The sequence below is a fragment of the Henckelia pumila genome, chromosome 4, assembly GCF_033568475.1.
Source record: "Henckelia pumila isolate YLH828 chromosome 4, ASM3356847v2, whole genome shotgun sequence".
NCBI classification, from domain to species: domain Eukaryota; kingdom Viridiplantae; phylum Streptophyta; class Magnoliopsida; order Lamiales; family Gesneriaceae; genus Henckelia; species Henckelia pumila.
Window position 1 is genome coordinate 69,572,954 of NC_133123.1, and position 14,928 is coordinate 69,587,881.

Here is a 14,928-nt window from a genome sequence, read left to right on the forward strand (position 1 = left end):
GCTCTTTCTCTTCTAACTTCTTCCCACTTCTCAACTCAACTGCTTTGCACTGCTCTTTTGGATTCACTTTAGTATTGCTGGGAAACTGTCCTCTGTTTTGATCCTTCAAAGCATTTGCAAGCTGTCCAATCTGTGTCTCCATGGATTACATCATAGCTCCCAAACTACACATGTGTGTCTCCATGCTGTCCATTCGAGTTTCAGTCCTCGACATCCGCTTGTTAGATTCAGTAACAAATGTAGACACCACATCTTCCAACGACGCTTTACCTTCCCCTTGATTTGTATTGAATCCCGGAGGGGGTTTCAACACATTCTTGTTGTTGGCATAAGAAAAGTTTTCATGGTTACGTAAACCAGGATGATAAGTATTAGGAGGAGGGTTACCTCGATAGTTTCCATAGCCTCTGGGATTGATATATTGAGCTTCTTCAGGTGGATGAGATTCATCTATGGCAACCGACACACCTACAGGTTCTGCGATATTCACCTTGTTCAGAGAAGCCACTTGTGTACTCAACGCAGATAGCTGTGCAGTAATGAATGTAAGAGGATCCACACTGTACACTCCTTTCTTGACTCCCATACGTTCAGATGGCCATTGATAACTATTGATAGTCATATGTTCCAGCATATCATAAGCCTGAATGGGGTCCTTGGCAAATATGGTACCTCCAGCAGTAGAGTCCACAGACATTCTTGTAGGCGCATTCAGTCCATTGTAAAAAAACTCTATTTCTTCCCAATCTGCAAAATTATGATTAGGACAACGTCTTGACAAATCTTTGTACCTTTCCCATGCCTCGTATAGCTGTTCTGAATCATGCTGTTGAAAGGTACTGATCTCAATCTTCAGCTGGGTTGCCTTGGATGGTGGAAAGAATTTCTCTAAGAATTTCACAGCCATGCCCTCCCAAGTTGTTATGCGTCCTAGTGGCAATGACTGCAGCCAACTCCGTGCCTTGTCCCTGAGAGAAAAAGGAAACAAACGTAAGCGTATTGTATCCTCAGAAACACCATTTATTTTAACAGTATCAGTAATCTCTAGAAAAGTGCGCAAGTGTAAGTGAGGATCAGCTGTGGCAGTTCCATTGAATTGGTTCTGCTGAACCATGTTGATTAAGGCCGGCTTCAACTCAAAGTTGTTGGCATTTATTGTCCCTCTAGCGATTCCAGAATAGTGAGCCTGGATCGTTGGCCTGAAATGATCTCTAATTGGCACCAAAGGCAATTCATTGACATCTTCTTCAGCCATGTTTAATTGTTCTTCTCTCCTAGCTTTTCTCAAAGCTCTTGCAGTTCGTTCAATCTCTGGATCAAAGAGCAAAGAATTCGCACTTTGAGATCTTCGCATAAACTGCAATTAAGAACAATAGCAATTTATTAGTACTTAAATCAAAATAAAGAAAACTCTAAATTAAAACTTCGACTAATTGGTAACAAGACTAAAAAATAATCAAAATTACTCCCCGGCAACGGCGCCAAAAACTTCTTGTGAAATTTCCTCGCAAGCGTACGAGTGTCAAGTTTTAGTATAGTGAAAGAGAGAGTGTCGATCCCACAGGGAGTAAAATGAAAATATTTAATACTTGTAATTAAAATAGTTTTAATTTTATCTAGAAAATCAAACTTCGAGAATTTTGCAGAATAAATAAAATAAATAATGAGAAATTATCAAGCTCACACACACACAAATTTCGAGGAATTATCAATCAGAGAAAAATAATCCAGAGGTTTTGATTTCACTTGGTCTCGACAATATTCAATCCTAATTAATCTATTTTATGAATTTTCTTCGATTAATAACCAAGAACACTTAGATTATTCTATTCCCCTCTTCCGAGCAACAAATAGATTGTATCAACTACAATTCGATTTCAATATCCCTATTAAAAATCTAGATGTAGTGATATGTGTAAAATGATGTTCCTTAAAGGTTCTATTAAAGCTATATACTCTCCCGAACTATATAAACAATTAACAGTGTAGTTCCTATTGATCCTACTCAAAATCCCCTCTCCCGAGCAACGATTCTAAGTAAATATAACAACTCAATTTATGGCCAGTAAATTAAGAAGACATTCAATTCTAGAAACACAATTAATCTATAGAAATTCAATTTATTAAAATCAAAGATTCATGAATATATCTCAACCAAGCTACGTCAACCTCTAGACTAGAAAAGTTTAGTTCATACTCGAATTCAGTAAAAACCAAATAATGTTTAATATCTCAAACATAATTCAACAATCAAAAGAAAAAATAAGAAGAAGAAACAAAGCCGTAGTTTTTCTTCCGTGTCCGGTCAAAAAGTCTTCGACTTCGTTCCAAGCAATCTTCAGTTCTTCAACTCCAAAAACTCACAAAAGTGCTCTATAAAATATTGTGTGTATTGGCGGCTGATAGATAGTTTTTTTGACTCAGAAAAATACCCTAAATATCACCTAACAATCGTCCAAAATAATACCAAAGATATCCCCAAAGTTTCCATAAACAGTCGGACTCTAATATTCCAAACAGACGACGGCGCGGGCACGCAGGAAACAGGGCGGGCGCGCTCTCAATTCGCAAAACAAACTTTTGAACATTCTTCAACGGCGCGGGCGCGCCTAGGGATAGGGCGGGCGCCCCTCCAGCTCGAACTCAGCCTTTTTCTTATCTTTTTCAACTCTTGAATTTCCTTGTAAACTTCCATCTTTTAAGCTTATTTCCACTTGAACACATCGAAGTCCATAACTTCCTACAAACACAAAAACAACAATAATTTCACGCAATATCTACCAATAAATTCCAAAAGTCAAGTAAAACCATATACAAATTAAGTGCACAAAATGCACTTATCAACGCATGTTAGACCAGTGAAGTGTAGCGATATCATTGATGATGCTCGTGTATATTTGACCATTGCACGACCATAAGTGTTTGTTGATCTTGATTTTTTTCTTTGAGTTCTAATGATTTTCTGACATTACACTTATAATCTTGGGCGCACCAATTTTTTTTTTTTTTTTAAATTTGAAACAAAAATTCTTTGAAAAAATATACTCTATCCGGGTAATGGACGAGGAATTGAAATTTTAATTACCACGTCCAAGACTAAGAGCGTGTTTGGGAGATCTTATAAGCTCTTGAAAACAACTTATAAGCTGTTTCAGAGCTTATAAGCTCTTTAAGTTTATTTGAAAATTTTTTTGTCAAACAACTTAAAAGCTGTCAAAATAAGCTGTTTGACAGCTTATAAGCTGTTTTTAAAAAAGTAAGGGGGAGGGTACTTTTTTCAAAAAAGATCTTATTTTGATATTTGACTTCACCATATTATCCTTATATATTTTATTAAATTCTCACATGCCCTCTGTCCATTTTTTATACATAATTTATCAAATTTTTTTCTAAATTAAAATTAAAAATAGTTTTATTTTTTTAATATATGTTTAATATTTATAATAAATTTAACACTATTTTTAAATGTATGTTATTATTTATATTATTTATATAGTATGTTATCGTTTTTGATAATTTCAACAATAAAAAGATCTTATAATACCAAACACATCAACATCTTTAAGTTGTTTAAAATAATTTCATCAAAACACTTTAACAACTTATTTTAAAATAAGATCTGACAGCTTACAAGCTCCCAAAACAACTTATAAGCTCCTAGAGCTTATAAGATGTTTTTAATAAACTTAGCCAAACACCCTATAAGTTTGCGGATTCAATGGGGTTAATGCTCCATCCGGGCTATAGACGAGGGAATTGAAATCCGAATCCGATCATAGTTATAGCCAAGTTTGCGGTTAATTATTGGGGCTCTAAGAACAACCGGGTGTAAAATCCGGAGGTTCGTAATTTATCTCAAGAGAGTTTTGTTTTTGTTAGAAATTATTGGGAGGAAGGAACACTTGATTGTGAAACTTGCATTGATTTGTCATAGGTCGCTAAGAAGTCGTATAGCGGATTCTTTTTAAGTTTCACGTAGCTGAAATAATATGACACACACACACGTTCACATTAAACTGATGGTGTATTATGAAAAATCGAGAGCAATTTTTTTTGTGATTTTGTTTTGTTGGTGTTAGAACTTATCGGAGGCTGTATTTTCCATGACTCGTCCATACTTATGCTTGTGTTTGCATATTGTTTTTGTATGTTTTACTCGAGGGCGAGTAAGATTTAAGTATGAAGGTGTTGATAAGTGCATTTTGTATGCATTATTTTATTTTATTTTTATGTTTATTTTTCATACATTCGTATCATCTCATTGTGTTTTTATGTGATTAATTGCATATGTGTGCATTTCACTCTCTAGGTTAATTTTGTAGGAAAATGGATTTTTGAAAGAATGAATTACAGAGCATCAATGGTCAAAAATTCATTTTTGATGATAGAGATATCCAAATCCGATCTCCACCATTCAAAATGAAGTTCAAGATTTTTGAAGCTGCTGTCCAAATTTCAGCTCCATCCGACGACTAGAACTCAAGATATGATTTTTTTCAAGAAAACTGCGCGCTGAAAAGTGGGTATGCATGGACCCAGGCACGGACCTGGCACGGGGTCCGCATATCGCAGAATTTTAAGAATTGGGAAAAAAAGTTGCTCGCTCAAGCGCATGTTTCGCCCGCTCGAGCGAGCGATCGCGGATCAGAAAAAATTAGATTTTCGGGAATTAAAAACTTTATCTTTCTGGGCTTTATTTTATGAGCTTTCAAATACATATAAATAGGAGATTGTCAGACGTGAAAATGAGGTTCAAAACGCAGAGATCGTGAGGCAACTAGGAGGCTTGGAGATTGAAGATCTGCTCCATATTCTTCAGAGTTTTTTCCTTCTTTTCTTATTTTTATTTTTATTTTTGAATTATTGTTTTCAATTATTGAATAGATTTTATTCAATCAAGATGGCGTGATTGGGCCGAAAAAATTTATGTAAAAAACTTGGATGTTTATTTGGAATTTTTCAGACTTGATTTTATTTTATTGATTATCAGATTTATATTTGTCTTGTGAATAGCCTGATCAACTGTTTTTTTGCATGTTAATTGATTCCAAGTCGACAGAGGAGAGATTGATTTCGATCACTTTGATAATTAACACATGGTAAAACCGAATAGAAATAGAATTCGGTTTCAGTGTGCGGTTTGGGTGTAAACTAAATTTTCACAAATATTTAATACACTCAAATTTGATTAGAATTACGAAAAATTAATCCGTCAATATTTGAGTAGGTTTGATTGTTCTAGAAATAGACATTTGAACAAGTTAGGAGATTTCTCGTAATCTAAGATTAAATCTGAGTCCTGAATCGGCTACATGTTACATGATTTGTTCGGTATCTGCGTGTGTCTTGGTTGTCTCATTTTAATTAAATTCACCTTTTAGCTATTCTAATTATTATTTCTTTTCAGTAACTTTATTTTTATTTAAATCATCTTAATCCTTTTATTATTTTGTCTAGATTAAGTAAAATCTGCAATCCCTGTGGGATCGATACTTGGACTCTCTGTCCACTTACTATTACTTGACCTAGTGCAATTGCTAGTAAATACCAAATTAAGAGGTCAGATTGATAAGCTCTCTTAGCACCTACGAGTTGGAGATGGAAGAACAAAAACAAGACAAATGTAAAACCATTATTTTCAAGTTTCGAATGATTCTAGCAATGATTTATTGAAATTTTCGCTGGAAGCGAGTGAGTTTGATCTATGATAAGATTCAATTTCTTTAATCACGAAGAAAATCGGTGATTATTTTAAGAAGATAGGGGAAAATAAAAAAAGTGGTCAACCATATAGATTTCCAAGCTTTACTGCACCGGAAAAGCATCAAAAGTTTCTCTGCACGAGGAAAAACTGAACCTTTGTATGATGGTAAGAATCAATCTAATACCAAGAATTATGATTTTGAACAATACAAAGAATTCAATGTATATGGACACCATGTATATGAGTATGAAAATAGGATCTGCAAATGTACGACTGTTTCCTTGATTGATAATGAATATGATGAAGATCAAGAACTAAATGAAGAAGAAGATCATACCTCCCTGACTGCATTGTTGAAAGAAAAGATGCATTTTTAAGTCAACCCACTGCGTGTTGCCTCTGGTGTTGCGACACCCGGCTGCAACACTAGTAAAAAAATCAGTTTGCTTGAATTCATCTATTCTTTGTAATTCTAGTGATCAGGAAGCTAACAATGATGATATAACTCTGGATAGTGTACACAAATTTTATGAGGAGTTGTATGCTTATTGGATCAGAGGAACAAGTTGAACATAACTCTCTTTAAAAAAAATCTGATTTGAAGTCTGTTGTGGGCAAGCTTGAAGTGATTCTAGGCAAGAAAATTCTTGAATTGTTCAAGGTTAAGGGAGATCTTGAAAAAAACAAATCTAACACTGGCTAAGTTTAATTAAAGTACATCCAAGCTTGATTATATACTTATGTTGGATAAATATGGTAAGGTTGATCCAAGGTTAGAAAATAGAGTGTTTGAAGTTGGATAATCATCCAATCCAACTGTGTTTGTAAAAAAAAAGTAGCAATACTTTTAGCACTCCGACTGTTGCTCCGCCGATAAATAATTCTCCACCAAAAGAGTGTTTTCCTACTTAAAAACCAAAGCATTTTTAGCGTCATTTTGTGTGTCATTACTGTTTCAAACCATGTCACATTAGGCCCTACTGTTTCAAGATCAGGAATGACTATATGTATTGAGAGTCAAATTGGATGTTGCCCAAAATGTTTCACAACACCTCCAATAAAAGACCCACAATGAAGAAAATATGGGTATCAAAATCTAAATTTCAGTTCTTTGTTGTTGATATATCGTTTAAAATTAGCACTGCAGATCATTGATACTTTGATAATGGAAGCTCACGCCACATGTCAGGTTCGAAAGAACATCTTACGGAATATGTTGATCAAAGAAGTGGAAAAGTGACTTATGAAGGTGGTGCAAATTAAAGGATGAATTGTTGGAAAACGCTGAATGTGAGAGGACTCCCAAAGCTTCGCAATGTGCTACATGCCGAGGGAATAAACTCAAGCTTGATATCTATTAGTCAATTGTGTGATGATCATTTGCATGTCAAGTTTGATAAAAAAAATATTTGTGAAGTTTTTGATAATGCTAACATGTTTGTTATGATAGGTACAAGATCAGTAGACAATTGCTATCAACTTGGAGAGGAACTTGACTGCAAACACACAAAGATTAATTGTAACACCCCAAAATTAGACTAATCGAGATTTTAGGAGATTAAGATTGATATCTTAGATTAAGAAATTCAAGGATTTAATTATTATTCGATAAGGGACTAAAATTCAAATTTTGGTTAATTCAGGGACCAAAGTGCAATTTTGAGAGTTTGACTTGGTCTTAAATATAAAATAAGAGAGAGAGGCGTTGGTCTTCATCTTCTCCTTCTCCTCCATGCCTCCCAAGCCGATTCCTCCATTAGCGTGAGCTTCCAAGCTTCCAGATTTCATCCCGAGCTCGATCCGTCCGATAGAATTTCATTCTGAAGACAGATTCGCGATCACGCCTACGAAGCTCCGTTATGCCGTAAGTTTTTCTTCGATCCAATATACTTCAATTTTGGGATGTTTTCAGAATTTGTTTGAATTCTGATATGTCGTACATGAGCTAGCATGTATCGTTTAATCTCAGTCGGTTTTGAAAAAGAACATCGTTCGGAATTGTTATGAATTTTTAGGCTTAAATTCGAAAGTGGGTTTTGAGATTTGTTGGATTTTGGATTGAATTGATTAATTTATGGACGTTGGGAGTTGTTTGGTATCGATATACTGCTGTCTGTGTTTTTGGTTTGATCAGAATACAACCGTTATGCCGCCGGTTTGAGTTTTGGATTTTCAATCGGTTTGAATTGTTTGAGTTGAGTCTTCGATTGAGTTGTATGTTAATCTCGAGCCTTTACTACTTCTTTACAGATAGATTGAAGGCCGATAAGCTCAGAAGATTTCAGAGTTTGGATTTTTTTTGGGAGGATTGAAGATGGTATAGTATGGTTCTTTAGCGAAGATAGTTTTGTTTGAATGTTATCCTTTCTTTCAAGTGTTTCAGAAAGCTCAGAAATTTTGGTGGAGTGAAGAATGTGAGCGGGCCTTCCAGGAGTTAAAGGATCATATGGAGAATTTTCCCATATTGGTCAAGCCTAAGCCCGGAGAGAGGTTGTGGGTATATCTCTCCACAACTGAGTATGCTGTAAGTACCGTGTTGGTTAAGGAAGAAGGAGGAGATCAAATGCCTGTGTACTATGTGAGTCACACTTTAAAGGACCCGAGACTCGCTACAGCGAAGTAGAGAAGATGGCTCTGGCCCTTATTCTTATTTCCAGAAAGCTCAAACCCTAATTTTTATCTCATCCGGTCACAGTCTTGACTAACAGCCCTTTGGACCAGGTGATGACCCACCCGGATGCTTCGGGTCGCTTGGTTAAGTGGGCAGTTGAATTGGGGGAGTACGATGTGGAGTATCAATCCCAAGCTATAATTAAAGCGCAGGCCCTGTCTGACTTCTTGACTGAGGTGATTTTCTTTGGACAGGAGGAGATATGAAGGATCTTTGTAGATGGAGCCAGTGACTTGGAGGGAAGCGGAGTAGGGATTGTTCTGATCTCTCCTACCCAGGAGAAAACTAAAGTGGCAGTAAGATTACACCCTTCCAAATCCAACAATGAAGCAGAGTATGAGGCAATGATTACCTGGTTGAGGTTAGCCTGGGAAGCAGGGGTCGGGCATGTAATGGTGTATTCTGATTCTCAGCTGGTGGTACAATAAGTCATAGGAGTTTTTAATATCAGGGAGGAAAGACTGCGGGAGTATGTGGAAATTATCAAGCAGATGGGTGGGGAATTTTCTAGCTGGATCATGGAACAAATCCCCCGGGAACATAACATGGAAGCAGACATGTTGGCTAAAATGGCAGATAATTTAGTTGATGCTAGGGACATGGAAGTGATACAACTGTCGGAGTCCGTGTTGACTATAGAGGAGATGGTAGAAGAGTCCCCGGGAAATTCCTGGATGACTGCTCTGATTGGTTCCTTGCGAGCAGGTATCCTTCCCGAAGAAGAGATGCAGGCCCGGAAACTTAAAAGACAGGTATCCCGATTTATCCATGTTAAATGTAAAATTGTATCGGCATTCTTTTCAAGGTCCTCTGTTGAGATTCCTAGCCAAGGAAGAAGTGGAATATGTACTTTTAGAGATACACGAGGGGTGTTGTGGAGATCACGGAGGAATCTTAAGCCTAGCTCGACGTACTCTATTGGCTGGGTGCTGGTGGCCTACTTTGCACCATGGTGAATGGTTCGGTCTTGCGAAGGTTTTCAGAGATTTGGAAACTTCTCTCATAAGCCGGCAGCAGAGATGCAGACAATATGGGCATCATGCCCTTTTGATCAACGGGGATTGGATAGCGTGGGACCTTTTTCTATAGGCCCCGGTCAGAAGATTTTCTTGTTAGTTTCCGTGGATTATTTTTCTAAATGGGTGGAAGCTGAGCCCTTAGCCAAAATTATTGAGGGAGCAGTGTTGAATTTCATCTGGAAGAATATTATGTGCCGTTTTGGCCTACCTCGGAATTTGATCTCGGATAATGGTAGGCAATTCCAGGGAATAAAAATAATGGAGTGGTGTGCCGAGATGAAGATAAGGCAGACTTTTACCTCAGTGGCTTATCCTCAGAGCAACGAGCAAACTGAGGTGACCAATCGGATGATTGTCCGATCCTTGCAAGACCGTCTTTATGGTGTTGGGAAGGACTGAGTGGATGAAATAACCGGTGTATTATGGTCTTACCGCACTTCTCCTCGGACAGCTATAGGGGAGACACCTTTCAGTCTAGTGTATGGGTCCGAGGCTATCTTATTAGTGGAAATCGGGCAGATTTCCCCCCCGGGTTCAATCTTACCAGGAAGAAGAAGTCAGTTCCCGAGCACAAGAGCTGGATTTAATTGATGAGAAAAGAGAAAGAGTTGTTGTTCGGATGGAGGCCTATCGAAACAGAATAATGAAGGCTTTCAATCAAGGAGTCAGGCCCCGAGAGTTTCACGTGGGAGATTTAGTGCTGAAAAAGACTAGTCCTACGGGAGTGGTAGGGAAATTGTAAGCTAGGTGGGAAGGACCTTACAAAATTACCCGGATGGTGGGAAGGAACGCCTGGTACTTGGAAGATAGCCAAGGCAAAGCTTTGCAAAGACCTTGGAACACCATACGCCTTAAGCAATATTATCCATGAAAAAAGCTTCTCTGTAAATGTATCGTTATCGTATGAATGAAGAATGTTTTTGCTACATTATGTTTGAAAAGTGCATAGCAAATATTTATCAGGATATTTGGCCTTCAAAAGAAATTCCCAGCGTGTCAAGGCCCGATCATCTATACTCGAAGCCTAGGATATCTACCACCTTGGCACTTATCAAAAAGCCCGTGGCAATCTCATGGTAATCAAAGCCCAGGAGATCTACCATCCTGACACTTATCAAAAAGCCCGTGACAATCCCACGACACTCAAAGCCCAGGAGATCCACCACCTCGAAACTTATCAAAAAGCCCGTGTCAATCTCGCGGCACTCAAAGCCCAGGAGATCTACCACCCTGACACTTAGCAAAAATCCCGTGGCAATCTCACGACATTCAAAGCCCAGGAAGTTCTCCACCCTTGCATGCATTAAATTCATATGGTTACTCCATGACTCTTAGAGATCGAGAAATTCCTTGCTTTGATAACATTATTCCATGAGGGTTAATGTCACCATACTTTCCCTTATATTTGTCGAAATTAGATTGTTGTTTCTACCTTGTTAAGGATGGAATAATGCTTTATTTATCATGTCGGTCATCTCTAGTTTCCAGGGTTACTATATACTTATATCTTACCTAGAAGAGAAGATAAAAATATAAATACAAAAGCTTTCATTCATCCAGCAAGAAAGATAAAATGTTTTTTTTTTACAAAGAACACTTTAACTACTCCTCTCTTCGGGCCCCTCGACCACTGGTTCCTCGGGGGCATGCTCGGACTCGGGCTCGTTGGCTTTTTCTTCATCCTTGTAAGTTTCTTCATCAACCTGCCCTGAGGGTAGAGAAGAAATGGCCTTGTTGATATCGGGGATTTCTTCCTGGCTTAACCCCGCTTCCTCGTACTGATTAGTGCAGAGATCAAATCCTTGAGCAAAAAAGTCAAAGGATTTTTCAAGCACTGTCTTCTCGAACTCCTTGGAGGACAGGTAAGATTCCCGCCACTCCTCCTCGGATCTCAGAAGTTTCTCCAAAGACCTGGTAGCATCATCACAGTATTCCGCTCTTCCTGAGAAATCCTTGCCTCCGCCAAGGCTTTCTCCACTTCCCCCTGGATACCTCTGCCTCTTTTTTGGCCACCTTAGTCTCTTCATTTGCAGCCTCTACCCGGGCCTGGGCCGTTAGAGATTCCTCGGCTTGATTTTTTAAGACTTCATCCAGGCGCCTTTGTAAAGCTTCCTGGACTCGGGTTCCATCTTCCAGGGATCCCTCCAGAGCCCCTTGTAGAGATTGGACTTCGGTGACGTGAGTCTCCTGCATCTGGGTCATCTTTAAGTGGAGTTGGGCGGTGCTCTCCTAGAATGAACGAACTTTATCACCCTCCCGGTGCAAGTCAAAGTTTGTCTCTTCCAAGGCGTTCACCAGCATGCATAGTCCCTGAAAAGGTTTTTATTCAATACAAGTATGTAAAGATTTTAACACAAAACTAAAATAAGGACGAGACTCTCCGTGTACGCATGAGAAATTCCCTCGGACCATCTAGCCATAATTCCTCTCTCGGCTAGACGAGATCTGTCTTCCAGGGTGAGCAGGCTTTGAAATTGGGATGACTTGGAAGAAGCTGTCCCTGATAGAAAGAGTGAGGTGGAAGGACTCCAGTTTAGGCCTACCTGGGTATCCCTGGATCGCTCTACCCTGTCCTCCCCAGCAGCGCCAGCCTTGTCTCCTGTTGGGAAAGGAGATGCCTTTGGACTAGCCTGCATCGGGCCTTTCTCCTCTGAGCCAGGAAGAATGATGACTTCAGGCTCCTGTGTGGCTTTCCTCTTACGGTGGTTGAGGGGAATAGTATCTTCCAGATCCTCCGGCGACAGGGCCAACTTGGTAGTAGATTTCATGAAGGAGGCTGCAAAGTGTACCACCCCGATTTCGATAGCCGGGATCTTTGTGGCAGTCTTCGCAGGAGGAGTGGGAGATGGTGGAACCACCGCCAAAGCCCGGGAGGTTTGGAAGCTCGGGTTTCCCTCCTGTGGCCCTCCCTGGATGGCAGTTTGTTCTCCATGAGACATTTTAGCTCTTTTCCTGCTCTCAGCTAGAGCAGTAAATCTCTCCTTGGCAGCTCTTCGCTCAGCTGCCCGCTTCGCAAATTCTTGCTGAAACATTTCTGAAGACCCTGCAAGGGAACAAGGAGGATTTAGCAAAAAATAGTTCATTAAAATGTAAGACGCAAGTAAAACAAGAGCCAGATATTACCAGATTGAGTTCTTGGATGCCGTACGCATCAATCACCTGGTTAAACAGATCTTTCGCCCGGGCACTCAACCTGTAGGATTCCATATTATCACCCTTCTGATGGACAGAAGATGGGAAAATCTTGTTCCCAACTAATGCAAGGCTACGGGTGTAGGGTTCCTCGGTCTTATAGTGGGGTGGGAGTTCAGGTTGGGGAGGAAGGCTAGTCAAGAACCCGGTCTTAAAGGAAAAAAGGGACTGGGGGATGTATGAAGAAATATCTTTCTTTCCACCCCTTCAGGGATGAGGGGATGCCACTAAGAAAACAGGTGTTTAGCCGGGCAGCCAGGGAGAAGGCCCCTTTGTTGAATCGGCAGGTAAAAAAATAATGGAAAATCAGGGAAGTGATAGCCAGATTGTTCATTTTAAAAAGGATATAGGTGGAAGCCATAATACGGAAGGAGTTGGGGTGGAATTGATTAACAGGGACCCCGAAAAAATCAGCAATTTCTAAGTAAAAAAAAGGGTATAGGGAAGCGGAGACCACTGCGAATTTGGTCCCGGAAGAAGGTATAGCAACCCACCGGAGGAGTGTCAGGAGAACTCCCCCTTGCGGCAAAAAAGAGAATAAGAAAATGGGATCTCTCCTGATCGACGGAGTTCCTCCGCAGCCCCTTTGGATAAATTATTGGGGAGAAAGGTGAACCAACCAAGAGCAGGAGAATTGGAAGGGGAGGGAGGAACTGCAGAAAGGGGCTTAGGGTTGCGGATTTTCTTCTTGCCTTTCCCTTTCGGGTTGGAAGAAGAAGCAACAGCGGGTTGGGACAAGGAGTGAGAAGATTTTTTTGGGGATTTGAGGGTGGAGGAATGGTAGAAACGGATCGAGCATCACTCGAGCCCCCACTCATCTCCTCATATCTGGGCTAGCCTTTGGCATTTTCCCCGAAGGTAGAAGATGTATCAGTAGACATAATTAGAAGAGGACTTACAGATATCAGAAGCTGGAGAAAATTATGCGAGAAACGGACGTCGGGTACGTAAAAGAGATTGCAGGAGAGTTGAAGAATCGCGAGGAAGAAGACGATGAGAGAGAGGAATGGGTAAAGTGAAAATTATATACTTAGGAGCCTTAGGCAATCTAGGCCATATAATTTGAAATGAACTGTGAAGATGTACAAAGCGTGCTCAAGAAGATGAAGCGACAACTGACAAATCTCTGACACATGCGTACTAGGGAGGTGGTTAGGGCTGACACGGATAAAGGTATCAGTGACCACGTTGCAACAATATGAGTTTACCCAGAGATTACGGAAAACATTTAGTCATATTTAGTGCTATCCCATCACATTTAATGATTATCAGGTGAGCCCATGTTGTGAAATCATTGAATAACCCAGTTGATCGGCTATATATATCGGGCTCTGGGGCTTGGTTAAAGGTATATTCATTATCACCTTTCACAAATATTTACACACTCACTTTCTCAAATTCTTAAGCCCACTCCATACATCTTAGTTTGGCTTAAGCATCGGAGTGGCGACGCCGAAAACCTTTCCGGCTCCCCACTTATGAGTTTTCTTGTTTTTTTTTTTTGGTGTGTAGATTCCACTTCCAAGGAGATAAGAAGATTTGCTGATTCTTATCCCGGGTTCTCACCCACCACCCGGGAAGTCTTTTTGTGATATTCGCATCAAGAACAAATACAATTAAAACACCGATCCAAGCTTGGACACCACCAGCCCCTAACAAACTGAGACTTGACGTGGACGCCGGGTTTGACATTGACAAAAACAAATATGGTGTGTTGGGGGCAGTTCTCCGAGATGATAGAGGGAAGGTCAGGGGTGCTTTGTCTTGTGCTATACACAATCCTAGATCGGTGAAAGGAGCGGAGTTTTTGGCTATTAGACGAAGGATTGGAGCTTTGCTTAAAATTGAGGGCTAAAGATGTGTGTTTTCTCGGACTCGATCCAAGCTATAGAGGCTCTCAATAGCTCAGAAACAAATTTGGGTCCGAATGGGGTGATAGTACTGGATATTTGAGATTTAATGGAATCATCAACAGCCTTTGTGTCTATCCAACACATGCAAAGATCGGCAAACAAAGTAGCACACTGCCTGGCTCGCAAAGAAGCTGAATCTTCTTCTTCTGTTGATTGGTGTAATGATGTCTTATCATCTTGGTTAATTAGTATTGTAAATCAAGACATTTTACTTTAATGCATTTGATTTACTTTAAAAAAACATTTTATCGGATGAGCTAGTTTGTTGCATAGTGTTTATTCAATGTGGTTTATTTAATTAGTGTAGTTGCAGACTGCTACATTAGAAAGAGGTTTTATTGCAACGAGATTTCATCGTCGTGTTAGAAAGGAGAAAAAAATCACCGGTAACAGATTATTTATTTGCGAAATGTTAATACCCAATATTGA

At 39.6% G+C, this 14,928-nt stretch overlaps 1 protein-coding gene and 1 non-coding gene across 2 annotated transcripts; both read left to right on the forward strand.

The window, feature by feature from the left end:
* Positions 1 to 752: 752 nt before the first annotated feature.
* LOC140870201 (small nucleolar RNA R71) lies at positions 753 to 858 on the forward strand. The gene has a single exon (XR_012147174.1). It is a non-coding gene; the product is annotated as a small nucleolar RNA R71 (small nucleolar RNA).
* Positions 859 to 9,331: 8,473 nt separating this feature from the next.
* Positions 9,332 to 9,793, forward strand: LOC140861175 (uncharacterized). Its single transcript, XM_073264185.1, has one exon. It carries the CDS (start codon positions 9,332 to 9,334, stop codon positions 9,791 to 9,793), a length of 462 nt encoding a protein of 153 aa, XP_073120286.1.
* The last annotated feature ends 5,135 nt before the right edge of the window (positions 9,794 to 14,928 follow it).

Coding starts and splice junctions, on each gene's coding strand:
- LOC140861175 (XM_073264185.1), top strand. CDS start 9,332: ATGGTTCGGTCTTGCGAAGGTTTTCAGAGATTTGGAAACTTCTCTCAT.